Below are 17763 nucleotides of genomic sequence, written 5' to 3'. Positions count from 1 at the left end.
TGAGCTGACAAGAACTCTAGATTAACTCTAATAATCACTCTTTACAACTGTGATGAGCAGAAAAGCATCTCAGCATGCATAATACATCAACGCTTGAGGTGGATGAAGTACAACAGAAGACCACATCGGGTTCCGCTTCTGTCAGCCAAGAACAGGAATCTGAGGCTATCATGGGCACAGATTCACCCAATTAAATACTGGAAAAAGACTGGGTGTTTTTTCTTCCTAATCTTCAACTGCATAGTCTGGGTGAGTCTGTGCCCATGATAGCCTCAGATTCCTGTTCTTGGCTGACAGGAGTGGAACGTTGATGTGGTTTTCTGCTGTTGTAACCCATCCACCTCAAGGTTCGATGTTTTGTGCATGCTGAGTTGATTAGACTTTCTGCTCACCACGGTTGTAATGAGCACTTATGTGAGTTACTGTATGCTTCCTGGCAACTCAAAAAAATCTGGCCATTTTCCAAAAAAGGCGTTTCCACGAACAGATTTGTTGCTCACTCAGGGATTTTTATTTATTTATTTGTTTTTTATTGCACCATTCTGTATAAACTCTAGAGACTATTGTGTGTGCAATTCCCAGGAGATCAGCAGTTTCTGAAATAACCGGCAATGACACCAAGACACACAGATCAGTTTTTCTTCATGTTTGATGTCAACATTACCCAAAGCTCTTGACCTGTATCTGCATGATTTTTTGCATTGCGCTGCTGCCACATTATTGGCTGAATGTGCAGGTGTACTGGTGTTTGCACCCAGCAAAACAAAGCCATTTCACGATAACTGCACTCTTCAGGACTGTAGCAGGAAGAATCTTTGTGTCAGAAAACAAAACCCTTTGAAAAGAGAAAAGGGAGTGTTTCATCTCACCTGGTTACTCATCAGATTGGCCTATTGTTAAACTAGCTCCATTTGACAGATAATCATATTTATTTGTAGGCCTATTTTCAAAGAGTCAGACATGGCATTGCATGCCCTTTAATATTAATTCCTATTTCACATAACATGACGGGACGGTATTATATTCACTACCAGAGTTAATCACTTATGCTTAGCCCCACCTTAAACAGCTAAACAGCTCCATATTTTCATCCAAAAATCTTTCCTTTTAGTCTCTTACTGGGTTCTCTCTTAATTTATTTTTCCCCTTAGTACGACCTTTGTAACAGATGGCGATTGCATTTGTGTTTTTTTTTTTTGCCTTTGTCTTTCTTTGGCATTGTGCTCTGCATGCTGCAAAGACAAGGGGTATGTGGATCTGACTGCATGTATAAAGAGAAGAAATCAGGAGAGAGAGAGAGAGAGAGTGTGTCTGAGAGAGAGAGGGAGCATGACGGAGGAGACTACGCCTCACACATCCCCTCCCATCCCTGTCTGCAGCGCCAGACAGCATTGCACCGGCTACTGTGTAGGCTGAATGGAGGCTCAGGCAGACTCCAGTGCTGCAGGTAAGAGACACCCTTTTTGTCCTAACACAGCTTGGCATGTGGCTGTGCAGACACAATAAACAGAAGAGCGGCTCTGTACTGGAAAGGCTGTTACACATACAGACTCTGTCTTTTTTGTTTTTCTTCTTGCACATAAGACAGACATGCAGAAAAAGCCAGCAGACTGTTTCGCTTCAGTAGCATGGGCAGCTGCTGTTCATGCTTATGAACTGATTTTGAAAAAAAGATGATTGTGTATACAGGATGAAATGGTTATAGTGGATTTAATGGCCATTATTTTAAATAAATAAATAAACCAAAACGTAGGGATTCATAGAATTTGACATTGACATACATATTATTAGGCATCAAAATGACAATAATGTTAAACTCTCATATACTGTATATGTGTGTGTGTGTGTGTGTGTGTGTGTGGTTTAGATACAGAATTTGCTCAAATCATTAATGGCCGACTCTGCTGTATCCGACTTTGTGTGTGTGTGGGTTGTGTGAGGGGGTAATGTATTATAATGAGAAATTTGGGGTAGGGAAAGGATGCTCTGCACACTGCAGTGAAATGAAGCAGTCATAGTAACACACTGTGCTAAAATACCTGCCCCACCGTTGAAGTGTGTGTAGTTCCTCTGAGAGCCAGACTAGAATAAACGGAGTCCCTTGTAACAAATGGATCTATTTTCCTCCCTAAGAGTCATAAAGGTTCAAATGAATTAGAACACCTGTCTGTTGTGGTATCTGCCCCCGAAGCAATCAATAGACAGTGGTCAATTGCATCATCACTACATTGTGAAACAGAGGTATATCATGTTTCTTCATTCTGGCAACTATCAGCAAGCTCTTTTTCAAACCAAGTGCAGACATTCACTAGAGGAATGTTGCTGGCAATGCTCTCAACCATCAACAAATAGTTATGTTCTGCTCGGTAATTCCAGATTAAGCATTCAAATTCTTTTCTTTTCTTTTCTGCAGAGCCCAACCGACAGAAAGACTTTCAGAAACTTCTCAAGTCGTCAAGCTCTGCTAGTCTCACTTCTGAGGCGTCTCACAATGCTGCAGGAGAGCAAGTCGGGACCCCCGGGCACCACTGCAGCCAGGTCCTGACCGCAGAGAGACGGCGTAAGTGGGAGTGTCCAACAGAGGGCACTGAGATTACTGCAACTACACAACTACTAAAATACAGAGAAATCATTCAAATTTATCTTTAACATGGACAATTCACCAGAATACTTATGTTTATTTCAGGGAAAGAGGATCAATATAATTTACTAGATATGTTAAATAGTTATACAGCTTTCTCCCAAAGCAATATCGTCCACTCCATGATCCGAGATACCACTACTAGTCATGGTTTCTCACTGTTGTTTCTCATCATCCTTTAGAGCCACTGAGCAGCGTGTCCTCTCTAGAGGTTCACTTTGATCTGCTGGACTTGACAGAGTTGACTGACATGTCTGATCAAGAGCTGGGAGAAGTGTTTGCTGATTCAGATGAAGAGAATCACAATGAATTGCCAGCAAGTGAGTAGCAATTTCAATTGACAAGCTCTACCATTTAATTTTTTTTTTTTTTTATAACTCAGCTAATTTAATTCAGTTTGGCATGTTTTACCTTTTGTGAATATTATGACTAATGACACAATTAAAACACAATCAATGTTTGGCAATGATTTCACACATTGCAAATGCAAACCCTTTCTCAAAAATGTATTGGTTTAGTTTTCTTGTTTCTTCCCGCATTTCCTATCCACAAGTTTGTGATTTTGAAGTGTTGAACTGACGTGCAAATATTTCACAACACAAGACAGAATACAAGCTTTGTCTGTTGAGGTCACAGTCACCTTACCGGTTGAGTTGAGGTTATACATGCATGTAATCATTTAATATTTATACAGTGAAAATCAACGTCCTCCCCCAAAGAAAAGAGGAATGGGGCGAAGCAAAATCTCATTTGTGTGAGAACTGTATTTCAATTGGACACTATATTACAAATCACTCAATTGTAAGTCACTCTGGATAAAAGCGTCTGGCAAATGAATATAAGTAAGAGTAAAGTTTAGCGTTCTTCTTAAATCGACTCATCAGACATTTACATTTATTCATTTAGCAGACGCTTTTATCCAAGGCGACTTACTTATGAGGAAATAATACAAGCAAAGCGATATATCAAGCAAAGAACAAAATAAGTAGTGCCACCATGCAAGATTTATAATTGAGTTCTAGAAAAGCAATGTGAGCAGAGTCGAGGTGTAAGAGCCAGAGTACGTTTTTATTTATTTTTTTGTGGGGTTGGTATTTTAGGGGTTAGTTAAGTGCTCATGGAAGAGGTGGGTCTTTAGCTGTTTTTTGAAGATCATGACAGATTCTGCGGTCCAGATTGAGGTTGGAAGTTCATTCCACCACTAAGGAACAGTTAGTTTGAAGGCATTCTTGGGCTGAATTTGTTGTGATAGAACAGGGATTCTCAAATCCACTCCTAAGGCTTTAGCTCATCAACTAATCAGCAATTGGAATAGTTGACACAGGTATGTTGGAATTAGGAAAAACTGAAACTGTGCTGATTTCTACACCTCTAGCATTTGGTGCTGAGGGAGGAAAAAAAAAACAACCTTCAAATCTCTGTAGGTCTCTGGTTTCAATTTGACATGCCTGGGAAGATTCATCAGCCCTGAGATAAAGTCCAACACATGGAAAATGATAAAGGAATAACTTGAAACGTGTGTTCTCTTGATTTGTTCATCCTTTAGATCATCAGCCGCCATTGCCTCGTTTCCCTCATGGCGGTTATGTCCGCTCGCCCTCCTGGACCCGTGGGTGCAAAGGGGAGCAGCAACCCAGAGACAGGAAGCATCACAGCGACTCAGAGAACACTGAGCCTTTGCTAAAGATCGAGCGTTCCCAATCGCAGCAGCCCTGAGCCACGGTCAGCTACGTGGGCTCAGCGAGGACGTGCCGTCCTTGCCTGGGGGATGAAGATTCCTTCCCAAGGAAGTGATGAGGGATCTCTGAAAGGACACAGAGACCCCTACTCAAGATACAGTGATCTTTCTGCCTAAACGAGGCAAATTGAGCCAATAGATAACATCGAATGGTGATAGAAGAGTGGGCTCTTCAGGAAATGCAAAATTTCTCCTCTAACCAGCAATCAATGGGAAACGTATCAGTGATACAGTTAAACAGTTTTCAGCCTAGCTATGTGACGAACTGGCAGCATGACCTCATGAAGCTTTCTGGCACATTCAGTGTCTTTAAGGATCATTTGAATGGAGAAGAACTGACCTAAGGAGCTGTCGGGAAGGGGAAGTGATGTTTTAACGAGTGAGGCAATTCATCAACAGCAAGTTTGTTCTACAAGTGGGACAAAAAAACCCTCACCTGCATTATCATACACATAGACTAGCTCCCGAATTATTGGGGGGAGGAAGAAAAAGAAAAAAAAAAAGAGGAGACACATTAAATTAGGAAGAGCAACCAGGCTTAATGCCTAAACATCAAAGCAATTATATTTTACATCTAAATATACCCACTTATATTCCTTGAAGTGTTTTAACCGAGTCCTAATTGAAAAGATTAAATGAACAACATGCCATTCAATCGTGCCAAACTTTTTCACTTGAGCATTTATAAAGCAGTATGACAGTTACAGGTTATTACAGGGTTAAATGTTAAGCATGTTTAAAACAGGGTATGACATTATACATGAAGAAACGACGACGGGAAAAAATCCAACCGACCTAAATGAATAAAATTGAAAGAAAATCAAACACCGTGCATGTTGTTACTTTGTATGTGAATTTAAATGCCAGTGATCATATGGAGTTGTTTTTAATGCGTATAGACAAACGGGTGACAAATTAATGGGCTAAAGAAACAGTGGGTGAGGCAGGAATACACCCTGGATGAGACTTCAGTCCAACACACACACGCACAAGTACCTGACTGTACTATGATGCAAGCACTATGCAACGTCATGCATTTTCATTTCATTTGCTGGACGCTGTAACAAAATTTTTAGGTGTGCCCAGTACAGCACTGCAGATGATACCCAAAATGACTGGGAAAGCAGTATACCATTAAAAATGAGGTTATAACTAAAATGAATAGACAGAATGCTTCTTACTTTGAAAACAAGTAAGAATTGTGAATTGTAAATAATTGTAGCTTAAAATTTAGAATACTAACAGTATTTTTAACTAAATACCTGAAAAGGCATCTGGTTTATATTTATAAGTTATTATATTAGCTACATCCAGGAAAAACTATTGGGGAGGACATGGTCATTTAGGCATATCTGAGTTTCAGTACTTTAATCTAATGGAAATAGAAATGATAGCATGACATATGATTGGTGAAAATATAATCACACTGCTCTACAGAAAATACATTTCAAAATGGTAAGAACTTACATACATGCATAGCGGTAGATGTATATTTGATCTTTTGAGGAAGCATGTTCCTTAATTGCTAGCTTAAGGCTGTACTGTATCATGTATTATTGCCTGAAATGAATATATACATGTTGTGATATCGGTTTTATATACATCAAAGACGTCTTTCAATCACATTTCCATAGCATTAACAGCATATAAATTGAATAATACTGTTCCTTTGCACATCATTTGCACCCATGAAAGAAGTAAAGCTCCCCCACCTCCTAAATTCCAGTTTAACCGTGTACAGTATACGCAGTTTTAAGTGAATACATATGTGAATGTTAATAAATTATGAGAAGCGATCTCAGATTTTTTTTTTAACAGTATCGTATAGTCTTAATGAGCCTATTGTGCTGCTGTATTTACACTGGATTTCAGAAGGACACCAACAACACACTATAATCACAGCAGTGACGCCGCATGTATTGCGACTAAAATATAGACTTACAGCATTTTTAACTGAATTTCCAAGCCTGTAAGATGGCACTTATTCTAGTGTCCAGCTTTGAAAGCAAGAATTTCCCTGATGACCAAGGTATCCGTGTGAAGGGAGGGAAGCTGAGGGTGCGATAAATCAATCTGGCTGTGACCTAGTTGTGCTGACAAAGAAATCGTGGCTTGGTTTTGTCCATAAACAGGATACTAGGGCAAACCAAAACAGTACGACTATGATATCTGTGAGGAGCAGGCTTTATATCACAACTATAAAGAAAGAGTGTGTCAACAGAAACGATAGGATAAAGAAACTCCACTCAGACAGTAACCTGAGCTCAGGAATGAAATCAGGACCTTGGACTTGTGAGGTGGCAACGTTGCTCACTGCACCAATAATACCAAGTAGCAAAAACTACTCGACCATCTTGCATCTCACAGCAATTTGTGTTCAGAGGGGGGTTTTTTTTTTTTGGTCAGATCAGACAAATGCCTTCTTGGTACCAGTCCAACATAGTGCATAATGACTGTGCTGGATTTAGGCTACATCTCCTTAAAAGGGATTGAGAATCTATGCAGGAGGTACTCACACCAGAGAAGATACAAGTAATCCACTTACAGTCTACACAGTTTCACTTTAAGATACAGTAAATGAGCAAAAATATGTACCTTTTATAGTTGTTGAAAATCGTCAAGAACGTGGCATATTTTGACATCATCTTTTTTTGGAGGAAACCATTTTAAAGAGGTGTACATGAACCATTTTAATGAAACAGGAGACATCCAGAATAAAACATCATTGACCATGAAGTATTAACTTGAACAGATGTGTTGCTGTTGAAGCTGAATAAGTCTGTTCAATTAAATAAGTACAATATACAGGTTTGTTAAAACAAGTTTTTCAGGCCAGTCTGCAAATTATACAAATATACAGCATTGTCTCTTCTCTTCCCCTTTCATAAAGAGGATTTAAATAAAATAAAAAAAAATAAAAAAATAAAAATCAGCACACCAACTGAGGTCTTGTATCCAATAATTTTTAAAAATGAAATGGTGTACTGACTTCAGTACAAGATTTCCTACGCCTCCACTGCTGATGATTAAGGCAGTTCAAATCTGATTATAAGCCTCTTATTAACATTGGACAGATGTAAAATGCAGCCATGTCACAATACAAGGTCACAACCTCTCGTCAGTACGGAAAACCCATCTCACACTGAGTATCTGATACAAGAGTAGACCGAGAGGGTTTTAAGCTGCCTGTTTCTTTTGGTAGGTTTCCACCTCGTCCAGGTTCTTTTCCTTGTTCCAGTCCTTTAGCCCCTCCGGTAGGCTTGTGTCCTCCTCAAAGCTGCCTGTGCCATCTACAAACTCCTCATAGGTAGATTTCTCCTCAAATGGCCTGGGACCGAGCAGCTCCACCATGTCAGCTTTGGCCAGCACCTCTTTTTCCAGGAGACGTTTTCCCACCTGAAAACACACACACAGTTTCGGTTGGTTTCCGTTGGTTTTTGAGAATTAGATATGTACTAAACAACTCTTTAGCGTAATTGTCCACCCTCATTTCCTATTAATGTTTACTAATGCGTGCTAACGAGAGGGTCCGAACCTTTTCAACCAGGTCACGTTTCTCAGTGATGAGCCTCAGAGTTCTTTGGTAAGCGTTGTCCACCAGTTCTCTGACCTCCTCATCGATGAGCTCTGCCGTGGCCTCGCTGTAGGGCTTCTCTAACACCATGTCGCCCTGCCTTGGCAGATCAAACGACACCTGGCCTACCTTTTCGCTCATCCCAAACTGCACGATCTACAGGACGAGAACAACGAGAGAAGCGTCGAAAAGGTTGAAATCAAATCGAAAGTAAAAGAAGAGCTCAAAAGCCCAGCGACTGACTTCCCGGGGTTTGTCTCTACCTGAGCGTAGGCTGACTGCGTGACTTTCTTCAGGTCATCCTGAGCGCCAGTGGTAATCCTGCCAAAGAAAACCATCTCAGCCACGCGACCACCCAGCATCATGCACATCCTGTCAAACAGCTGCTCCCGCGTGTACAGGTACTGCTCTTTAGGGAGGTACTGAGCATAGCCCAGACCTTTCCCACGTGGAATAATAGAAACCTGACAAACATCAGAATTAGCAAAACATTTAGTCAACTTTCCTGAGTGAATGTACAATACTAGTCAAAAGTTTAGAAACTCATTCTTTATTTTTATTTTTTCTCCACATTTTAGAATAATAATAAAGTCATCTGGAGTACCACAAATGGAACTATGGGAATTATGTTGTGATAAAAAATCCAAAATAAATAAAAAGAATTTAATCAATAAATTAATTTAGCATCTTCAAAGTAGACGCCCTTTTTGCCTAGAATTTCCAGAAATGTATTCTTGGCATTTTCTCAATGGATTTCTTGAGGAATCTCCCCGAGATGCTTTTTAAACAGTATTAAAGGAATTCACACCTACGTTGGACTCTTATTGGCTGCTTATCGGAATATTTCGCTCCGAGTCATCCGTTTAAAAAAAATTTTTTTTGTAAATAAAATGTTTTTGTCTACAACGATTTCAAACATTTAATCACACCTTCAGATCAAAAGGTTTTTAAGATCATGAGAAACATTTCAGTCGAGTGTCCACAAACTTTTGACTGTTAGTGTACGTTTGATGTAGACAGAGCTCCACAGTGCTCTTTAAATACTTCTATAAATTCCAACGAGTGCACTTCTAATTACATGTTCACCAGCAATGAATTACTATTTTTTTTTTAAAAATAATTAAAAAATGAATAAAGATTTTTCTTAGGTGCCACTGAAGATCATGTTAATTATAAAGATTAACATGCAAGACGTTTGAGGTGGATTTTTCTTTCTTGGTGTAGATTTAAGCACAATGCGACTCTGATTAAATTCTATTTCTATATCTACCTTGAGTAGTGGGTCAGCGTGCTCGAGGAACCAGCCGACTATAGCATGTCCGGCCTCATGATACGCCACCGTCTTCTTCTCATTGGGCTGCAAGACTTGTGTCTTTTTTTCGAGACCTGAACAAAGAATGCACAAAATGTATTGTCGATAGATACTGGATAAAATAAAAGAAGACAGTTCTAAAAATGTTTTATAGGCCATCCCAAGAATGATTTGTGCCAAACAGTGAAAGAAAACAAATTAGAGGAAACGCTTATGGAAGGGTGAAGATTTCATCACTCACCTCCGATCACTCGGTCAATGGCCTGTTCAAAGTGTTTGGTATTGACAGCTTCACTGAGATATCTGGCAGCAATTAGGGCGGCTTCATTACACACGTTCGCAATGTCAGCTCCTGAGATAGAGAGAACGGAAACGCACTGTGATCATCTATACGGATTCCATCAATAAAACACAAACTGCTCCAGATTTAGTATAAAGGGTCACAGGCTATAATTTCATTATATGTGCTACTTCAGGGTACCTGCAGATATCAGCACTTCAAATGTAATACTTTTTAAATACCATATTCAAGACATTTCCAAAAAACTTTAAGACCTGCACGTCACTTCAACCATGCTACACGATACATCAGCTATAACGGATTGCGTATATGCATATACATCCGTTTCTGGGTTTAAGTAAACTATAGCAGGGTAAACCTCTATACAGGTATATCTAAGACCAGAGCAAATATCCTTTTTACATTACCATTTGCTCCAACAGTGAAAGAAAAGAAACAACAAAAACAAAACAAACAAACAAACAAAAAAACAGTATTTCCTTTCCATGTCTTTCCAAGAGAGGAATATATATATTCTCTATAAAATTATACATACATACACACACACATATATATATATATATATTATATATATATATATATATATATATATATATATATATATATATATATATATATATATATATATGTATGAGAGAGAGAGAGAGAGAGATGGCTTACAGCAGTCAGAAATGCCAGGGTAACGTAACAAGTAGTGTTAAATATACATACACACACACACACTTTACACACGCACACACACTCTTTACAACTTTACCATCTCAAACAGCAAGGAACAAAAATAAAATCTAAATCTGCTTTATGGAAATCAGGTTCAGTTGCATTTTTAAGTCTTTTGAAACGTGAATTTAAGACATTTTCCTGCTAATTAAGGCCTTATTTTTACGTTAAGGAATTTCAGCCATTTTAAGACTTTTTAAGGATCTGCAGACACCTTGTACTTTTACTGTTGAATCATCTTCACAAATGTGACAAGAAACGTTGGGGTTAAAAGAAAAACTGCTTTAGTCAACAGTTAGTGAAAACTGATGCGAGTATTACTATTACAGCTGATTTAAAATGTTTCTACCAAACGTTTCAAAAATAATTTCCTGCACCTTTAAGGAGAAAATGATTTCTACAAGAAAGAAAATGTGCTGATCCACCTATTTATGTAAATAAACTTTACATTTAATTGATGCCTGAGATTATTTACAGTTGAATATATTACACATTTTTCTGATTATATGCTTCACAAGCTTATCGGGCTTCTTAAAGTAAACACTGTCAGAGTAATACTATACATCTCAGCAGTCAAACGGCAAATTTGCTACCTCATATCAATCCTGATTTCTCCCCTCACCTGTGAAACCAGGGGTGGAAGCAGCCATTTTCCTAGCAAGGGCATTTGAGTCTAGATTTGGGTCCAGTTTGAGGGGCCTCAGGTGAACCTTAAAGATAGAGGCTCTACCCTTTATATCAGGAGGACCTGAAAGATTTACACAAATAACACATCTTTAGTAAGTTACATGACTAAATAATTTGCCTGAACATGAAGTCAATGCAAATATAACAAGCTATACTAATATTGTGTAACACTAAAACACATTATAAGAGCAGGAGGAGCATGACCAAACCTATGTAAATCTGCCTGTCAAATCTACCAGGCCTCATCAGAGCAGGATCCAGGATGTCAGGTCGGTTTGTGCCAGCCAAGACCACAACATTTGTACTGCTGTTGAAACCTGATAAGACAAGACACAAGGGACGAATTCTCAGGAGAACAAAGGAGATTAGGGTTCAGATTAGAAAAAAAAACAAAAAAACACAACAACAAAAAAACAACTTAATGTATGGCCTATAAAATAGTGGGTACGTGCAAATTAATATAGTGTGTGGACCAAAATAGGAAATGAGCAAGTGCAGGTGCAAAAATAAAATCCTAAAAATAAAAAGCAGGAAACAAACAAAAAATGAGATCAGGAACAGGAAGTTAGCAGCAGACTACACTGACTGAAAATGGGTCATCTGAAGGGGAAAAATAGCCAGTATTTAATTCCTAATAATACATTATTAAGCATTCAGTCTGGTGTATGGGTGTACAACTTTGCTGTAGGGAGAATGCTTTTACTGCTTGTGAACAAGTGTTACATATTTGCTGAGGCGCATATATTATATATATATATATATATATATATATAAAAAACACATGGACTGACTTCCTTATATCTAGTAGCTCTAAACATACCGTCCATTTCCACAAGCAGCTGGTTGAGAGTGTTCTCCTGCTCACTCTGACCACCAAAGTTTCCTCCACCTCTCTTCCTGCCGACCGCATCAATCTCATCTATGAAAAGGATGCATGGAGCGTTCTTCCTTGCCATAGCAAACATGTCTCTCACCTGAACAAGACCAGGTTAACGGGTGAAATTGTGCATTATTCTTTTCATTGATGTTCTTAGAGATAACAAAGACAGTAAAAAGTGGTGTGCTTTTAAATATTCTGTGATACATTCTACTTGAATACCAGTTAAAGTAACATCACTAACACACAACAGTTTCAGTTACCAACTTACTCTGGCTGGACCGACTCCCACAAACATCTCAAGGAATTCTGATCCGTTGACGGTAATAAAGGGGACATTGGCCTCTCCAGCAGTGGCTTTGGCCAGCAGAGTCTTGCCTGTTCCTGGAGGTCCTGACAGCACAGCTCCCTTGGAAAACATAGTTACTAAAAATCTTACTCTTTGAAATAAGGAGTACAGAAAACATATATGCATAATGGTAGTAGCCAGTACCAGCTGTACCACCTTTGCAAATGATTACACACCACTCTTATAAACGACTATACCTTTGGGATCTTAGCTCCCAGGTCCTGGTACTGTTGAGGGTTCTTCAGAAAGTTGACGAATTCTAGGATCTCCAGCTTTGCCTCCTCACACCCGGCTACATCTTTAAACTTCACGTCTATGCTGTCCTTCATCATCTTGGCAGGGGATTCACTCATGCCGAAAAGTCCACGCCCCTTTCCGCCACCTCCGGGCCCACCCATTGATGCTCGTCGTAGGGTGAAGAGCAGAAAACCAATCAGCAGCAAAGTAGGAATGATGCTCTTAATGAAAGACCTGGAGGACGATAAACACCAGCGACACTGATGTTTTGTTTTCTCAGTCTTAATGTCTGTGTTTTGGTATTATAGTTGGTAGAAGTAGTCATACAATATTAGTACTGGTAATCAGTCAAAAGCAAAGTAGGAAACATTAGGCCTGAATGATGAGCTGCCATACTCAGGTCATCCAAACCAGATCCATTCAAATGTGTAAGCCAAAGACAGCAGTGCAGGTCTCATGAACAGACTCTTACCCATCACTCTTTGAGCGGTACACCACCGCCACTCTGTTCGACGGCTCCAGTCCCAACTCATAGTGAGCTGCCTCTAGATTTCTCTCAAATGTGTCTACACTGCCAATGTTGAACCATACGTAGCCCTGAAAGAAGAAAAAGAACAACTTAACATGAGAGTACGTTTCTCAGTGCATCAGTTAACATTTAGTCTTAACTGCTTAAAAACAAAAGCTGCCGATTAAGCATAAAAGCCCCCCCAGATGTACACTGGGATCAAAAAGTGTAGCTTACTCCATCTGAAGCATCTGCTCCTGGGACTAGGATGACCCTGACAAACTGCTTGTTAATGACCTCCAAACTATCAACCTTTGGAGAAGTGGAAGAAAGAAAAACAAACCCAACAACAAAAATATGGAGTTAGGAATGAAAACACAGTTGATGTATGACAGGCATGAACAATTTTGTTCTTTTAAATAAAAGATATTGTTCTCACGAGTCCTCTGGCCAGGTAGCGATGGACAAAGTCTTTCCAAGTAATCTCATTGCTTGGATCACGGAGGTACAAGTAGAGCAGGGCAGATGCAACGCCTGCCACTGTGACCGCCATGTAGCGGAAATCATTATCATCCCATGGAATATCACCCTGAGATATAGAATAAATGCACAAGAAATTAAGTGAGCTATACAGTCTTATAACAATGTCATGAGTATACATGAAATTATACAAGAGTGTGTGTAAATAGAGTGATTGCGGCTTGTACAATTGCACTTTTTGACCATGTAGTACACACTTAGTGTGAAGCACAAATACGAGACAAAACAAACACTTCCGATCGTTAATTGGATTGGTATCGATATTGGCGGATACTCAAGGACTACGTTTACGTGGACAGCAGTAATCTAATTGCTGACCTTAATCTGAATAAAACAAAATTGTGATTAAGGTGTTTCCATGAGTTAGTAGAATATTCCTTTCATGTTTTACAAGTTATAGAACACAGATCGATTAGCAGCACACGTCATTACGTCCCCACGCCACGCCGTCCGACGTTCCCTCCAGAATTTCACGCATCAACATACAGTTCGTCTTCGTTATGGAACCGTATACAGTTTTGGGTTTAATTTTTCATTTTACAAAAGCTTCAAGTGCAATTAATTATTTGTCAAGCTATACGTGCTAATCATACAAAAAAAAAACCCTCAGGGTTTATTTGATGGCGGTGTCTGCTGTGAAGATGGCTTCAGGTTTTCTACCTCTACTGTGTCAGTGATAGGAACAGACCCAGACCTGTAGTAAACGGCTTTTCCAGTCTCTCTTCCCTCCTTTCTTTCCTCCTCCTTCTCCTCCTCCTCCTCCTCCTCCTCCACTCGACTGACGTTCTGGTCCACCTGGTTGTCCATCTGAGAGAAGAACTGGACATTAATATAACCCAATAAAAAACAGCTTCGGTCCTCTCTGTTTTACAGCAGGTCTGATGTCTTACCTTTAGAAGCATCTACTGAGTAAAGTATAGATGTAGACCAGGGATTATTTACAGTCCACAGCGGCTTCAGGCCATTCAGTGTCAGATTCTGAAAGAGATCCAGATGTTCAGTTACAGGAGGCTGAAGCAGGTGACAGTGAAATAAAGCCGAGTGGTGGTTCAGAGAAACAACACAGCTGTTACAGGGCCAAAAAAACACACTGAGTCATCATGACCATGTCAAAGTGAGTCTACTACAGCTTACACAAACTGCTTACAAAGTAGTAAAACAGTGTGCTTACACTAGAGCAGTACTAGTAAATAAAGAACATCTGGTCTTACCCTGTCAGTTTGGCCCTTTAATAGGGTTGGTGAAAGTTTTCCAAGAGCAGCAGTGAATGAAGAGCGTTGTAAAGTCCTTCTCAGTCCAAAGCGGAGGGGAGCAGAAGCCGCTGAGAGCAAGCCCAGCATCAGAGCCATTCTCTGGCAGCCGCCGCCCTCCTCCTCCTCCTCCTCCTCCTCTCCCCTCTCCTCTCACCTCCTCTCCTCTCCTCTCCTCTCCTCTCCTCTCACCTCCTCTCCAACCCACTTCACTTAACCCACCGGCAGCTCAAACTCATTCACCTGCTCTTACAAACACAGCCACAGACACAACTACCTACCATGCTAACCGCTTCACTAACACAAGCAAGCAATGTCAAATCGCAGCAGGACCTTAGGTGTCCGTGGAAACTGCCTGAAGCTGTTTCGTAATTCATTACATTTTAAATAAAGTTTTATATATATACAATTTATTTATTTTTTATTTACGTTAGTGACTAAAATAAGCGTACAGAAAATGTTTTCTCGGATAAACGTGGATTTTGTGGCTAATCGCATGCTTACACATCCCCAGGCAAAAAGGTCGTCGACTCGGGGTCCTTCAGTCTCAATGCCCTCCTCCTCACTTCCACTGGAAACCCCGCCTCTATTCAGTGAGCCAATTCAATCACCAATAAGAGCCGACTCTTTCGGCTCCCTAATAGTTCAGTTATTTCTTTGTTTATTTATTTATTTATTTATTTTTAACCACACTCTTTTTTTGCGATATTTTGACCAGTGAGTGCTCTTCTTTTCCTAACTATGACCGAAACGGTTTCATAAAAGCTCACTCTACCTTCTAAATTACAAAATAACATTAGTTATTATGCTATACATCAAGAAAATCAGCAAGAGTCTGTGTAAGAATCCCTGCATTAATGTTATTGTGCCTGCTGTATGTGATTCATGTGATAAAGGATCCCCTATTTTCCTATAGAAATGAAGACCAGCTCGATGTTCACCTGAGAGTCGACTCGTTCTCGATAAACACGCCAACTGGTAAATCTTTAATGCATATAAAAACTACGTTTCCCTACTGATGAACTCTTCTTAAACTGAAACACCGGGATAGCAAGGGTTTAAAATGTAGTTATGGCAGCCGTCAAGCCCTAAGTTCAGGGTAAATAAGAGAAGGTGGTTTGACTTTATTCTGGAACGGACATGGCCCTTATTGTCACAGACTTATAGACCTCATATCCATGGTTCATGGCCTGTGAATGCCCGCATCGTCTGTCACATAAATAACTAGCTGATGAAATCTGAATGAGAGTTACATACTGAGGGAGGGAGGGAGGGAGGATGTGGCGATTTAGTGGCAATTACACATTTTATCCCCTAAGCTTTGAGAATAATAAAATACAAGTGAACGCATGGCATTTTCGAATGTCATTTTTTCTTTTACAAATTATATGTTGATCAAGGTGTTGAACTATATGGTTAACCAAAGGACTATTATAGAATATACTGATAAAGTGTAAACAATATGCGTAACTAACATTTGGATATGTTAATAAAGTACAATCAATATATATATATAACCAACATTTAGAATTATTACTTAGCATAATCTAATATTCAATATATTAGTTAACAAGCATAATCTATATGTATATAGAAACATAATCTAAAACCATAGAACAAGTTATAGTCGAAGTGCATATTGAGTTAGATGAATTCTGTGTCTTACTGCACAGTAACTGTTTTTCTGTATCGTCCTGTACCTTTCTGCACAGCAATAAATTGGCATTACACATTCGCTGAAACTGCTTTTGTAAGTAAACAGTGTTGAAGCCCAATACCAATTAAGGAGTTAGGATAGGGCCTCAGGAAGGGAGGTAGATATCAGCTAGGATGGCAGATAGAAACAGACAGAAGCTCATCGACATAAGAAGGGAATTTTGATCAGAGAAAAACAAAAAAAACAAGGACTCTGTCTGAGTGAAACCTTTTTACAATAAATTTTAAAAAGAAACCTTGTCCTCATAAAACCTTTTTAAGAGAAACAACTAACTGCGCATGCTCCACAAATTTAAGATATCATATAGACATGAATAATTAATTGTGGCGAAGGTCTGTTTTTAATGAGAAAAGGTAAAACCCTGCCTAAGATGAGTTCGCTGTGGAGAAAGGTCTAAAAAAGGGCTTGTGTGTTTGCATAATTTAGACTTTCTGCAGACTGTCTCACTTTATTGTTTCAATAAAGTTTGATTACTTTTTGGCATCTACAAACCCTCAGTCTCTGAAGTTTTTGGACGTGGGATGGTTTCCCTGACACTGTAAGTCATGCTGTCTGAGTCTTTTGACCAAACTACAAAGAATAAATAATAAGTTGAGGAATTACTCTCATGTTACACCACGACTTTCTATTAAAGAAACAGGCAACGATTAAAAAAATATTTATAGGTGGAACAAAAAATTTATTAATTTCTTTAATAAAAAAAAAGTGAAACATTAATAAAGTTCTGTCACAATCTTTGAAACAAGAAAGAATAATATCAAAACTGGTGCAACAACATTCACAATTTTTTCCTTGTGCTTTCATGTGCAGCAAGCCCTGACATTAAACATTAAAGGTCATTTAATTAAACATTCTCAACATCTGGCTTGTATATAGAAATATTAGCAGTAATCTGACTTGTAATTTCCAACCATGCATCACCAAAGGTGCCAATGAGATGTCTTCCACGCACATGAGCAAAATAAAAAATGTAATTCCACAGACACAAAATATGGACAAATAAAACCTAAAGAAACTAGTACAATGTATGAAATAATCTTATCAGCAACTGTAGACTCTAGCACCATGGTCCTGCTCCAGCGGTCTGTGAAGAGGTCAGGGGATGTAGTTTGTCTGTTTTGTTACAGTGATCGAAATAATAGCCCACTATTATCAAAGTTATAATATTTTTTCAGTGTTCATATAGTCATTAGTCCATTTGACTGGTTACTTGACTTGAATGGGTTTAATTCGAACTTCAATAACTTCAATTAAAAAAAAAAAAACAAAACAAAAAAAAAAAGACCTCTAATCAAATCTTGAAAATATTGTG

General features: G+C 39.0%; 2 protein-coding genes across 2 annotated transcripts; one reads left to right on the top strand and one right to left on the bottom strand.

Moving 5' to 3' along the window:
• The first annotated feature begins 127 nt into the window (after positions 1-127).
• On the top strand, positions 128-4445 carry dbndd1 (dysbindin domain containing 1). Its single transcript, XM_053641048.1, has 4 exons — positions 128-1447; positions 2414-2560; positions 2824-2961; positions 4188-4445. The coding sequence occupies exons 1-4, from the start codon at positions 1417-1419 to the stop codon at positions 4355-4357; spliced, it is 486 nt and encodes a 161-aa protein (XP_053497023.1). The 5' UTR covers positions 128-1416; the 3' UTR covers positions 4358-4445.
• Positions 4389-15200, bottom strand: afg3l1 (AFG3-like AAA ATPase 1). Its single transcript, XM_053641046.1, has 16 exons — positions 14696-15200; positions 14375-14462; positions 14179-14291; positions 13384-13533; positions 13182-13256; positions 12909-13033; positions 12397-12670; positions 12122-12259; positions 11794-11947; positions 11183-11290; positions 10909-11034; positions 9507-9617; positions 9224-9339; positions 8217-8417; positions 7915-8109; positions 4389-7775 (listed from the first exon to the last, which is right to left on the bottom strand). The coding sequence occupies exons 1-16, from the start codon at positions 14831-14833 to the stop codon at positions 7557-7559; spliced, it is 2331 nt and encodes a 776-aa protein (XP_053497021.1). The 5' UTR covers positions 14834-15200; the 3' UTR covers positions 4389-7556.
• Between the last annotated feature and the right edge of the window lie 2563 nt (positions 15201-17763).

The sequence above is a fragment of the Ictalurus furcatus genome, chromosome 14 (assembly GCF_023375685.1).
Source record: "Ictalurus furcatus strain D&B chromosome 14, Billie_1.0, whole genome shotgun sequence".
NCBI lineage: Eukaryota > Metazoa > Chordata > Actinopteri > Siluriformes > Ictaluridae > Ictalurus > Ictalurus furcatus.
This window is presented reverse-complemented; position numbering and strand designations above follow the sequence as displayed.

Excerpts from the sequence above, each read along its gene's own strand:
- dbndd1 (XM_053641048.1), top strand. The coding sequence starts at position 1,417 with ATGGAGGCTCAGGCAGACTCCAGTGCTGCAG. Across the intron at positions 2,561-2,823 it reads CCTGACCGCAGAGAGACGGC|AGCCACTGAGCAGCGTGTCC; the intron begins GTAAGTGGGAGT and ends ATCATCCTTTAG. Across the intron at positions 2,962-4,187 it reads TCACAATGAATTGCCAGCAA|ATCATCAGCCGCCATTGCCT; the intron begins GTGAGTAGCAAT and ends TTCATCCTTTAG.
- afg3l1 (XM_053641046.1), bottom strand. The coding sequence starts at position 14,833 with ATGGCTCTGATGCTGGGCTTGCTCTCAGCGGCTTCTGCTCCCCTCCGC. Across the intron at positions 13,534-14,178 it reads GGAAAAGCCGTTTACTACAG|GGTGATATTCCATGGGATGA; the intron begins GTCTGGGTCTGT and ends TCTATATCTCAG. Across the intron at positions 11,035-11,182 it reads TGACAGGCAGATTTACATAG|GTCCTCCTGATATAAAGGGT; the intron begins GTTTGGTCATGC and ends TAAATCTTTCAG.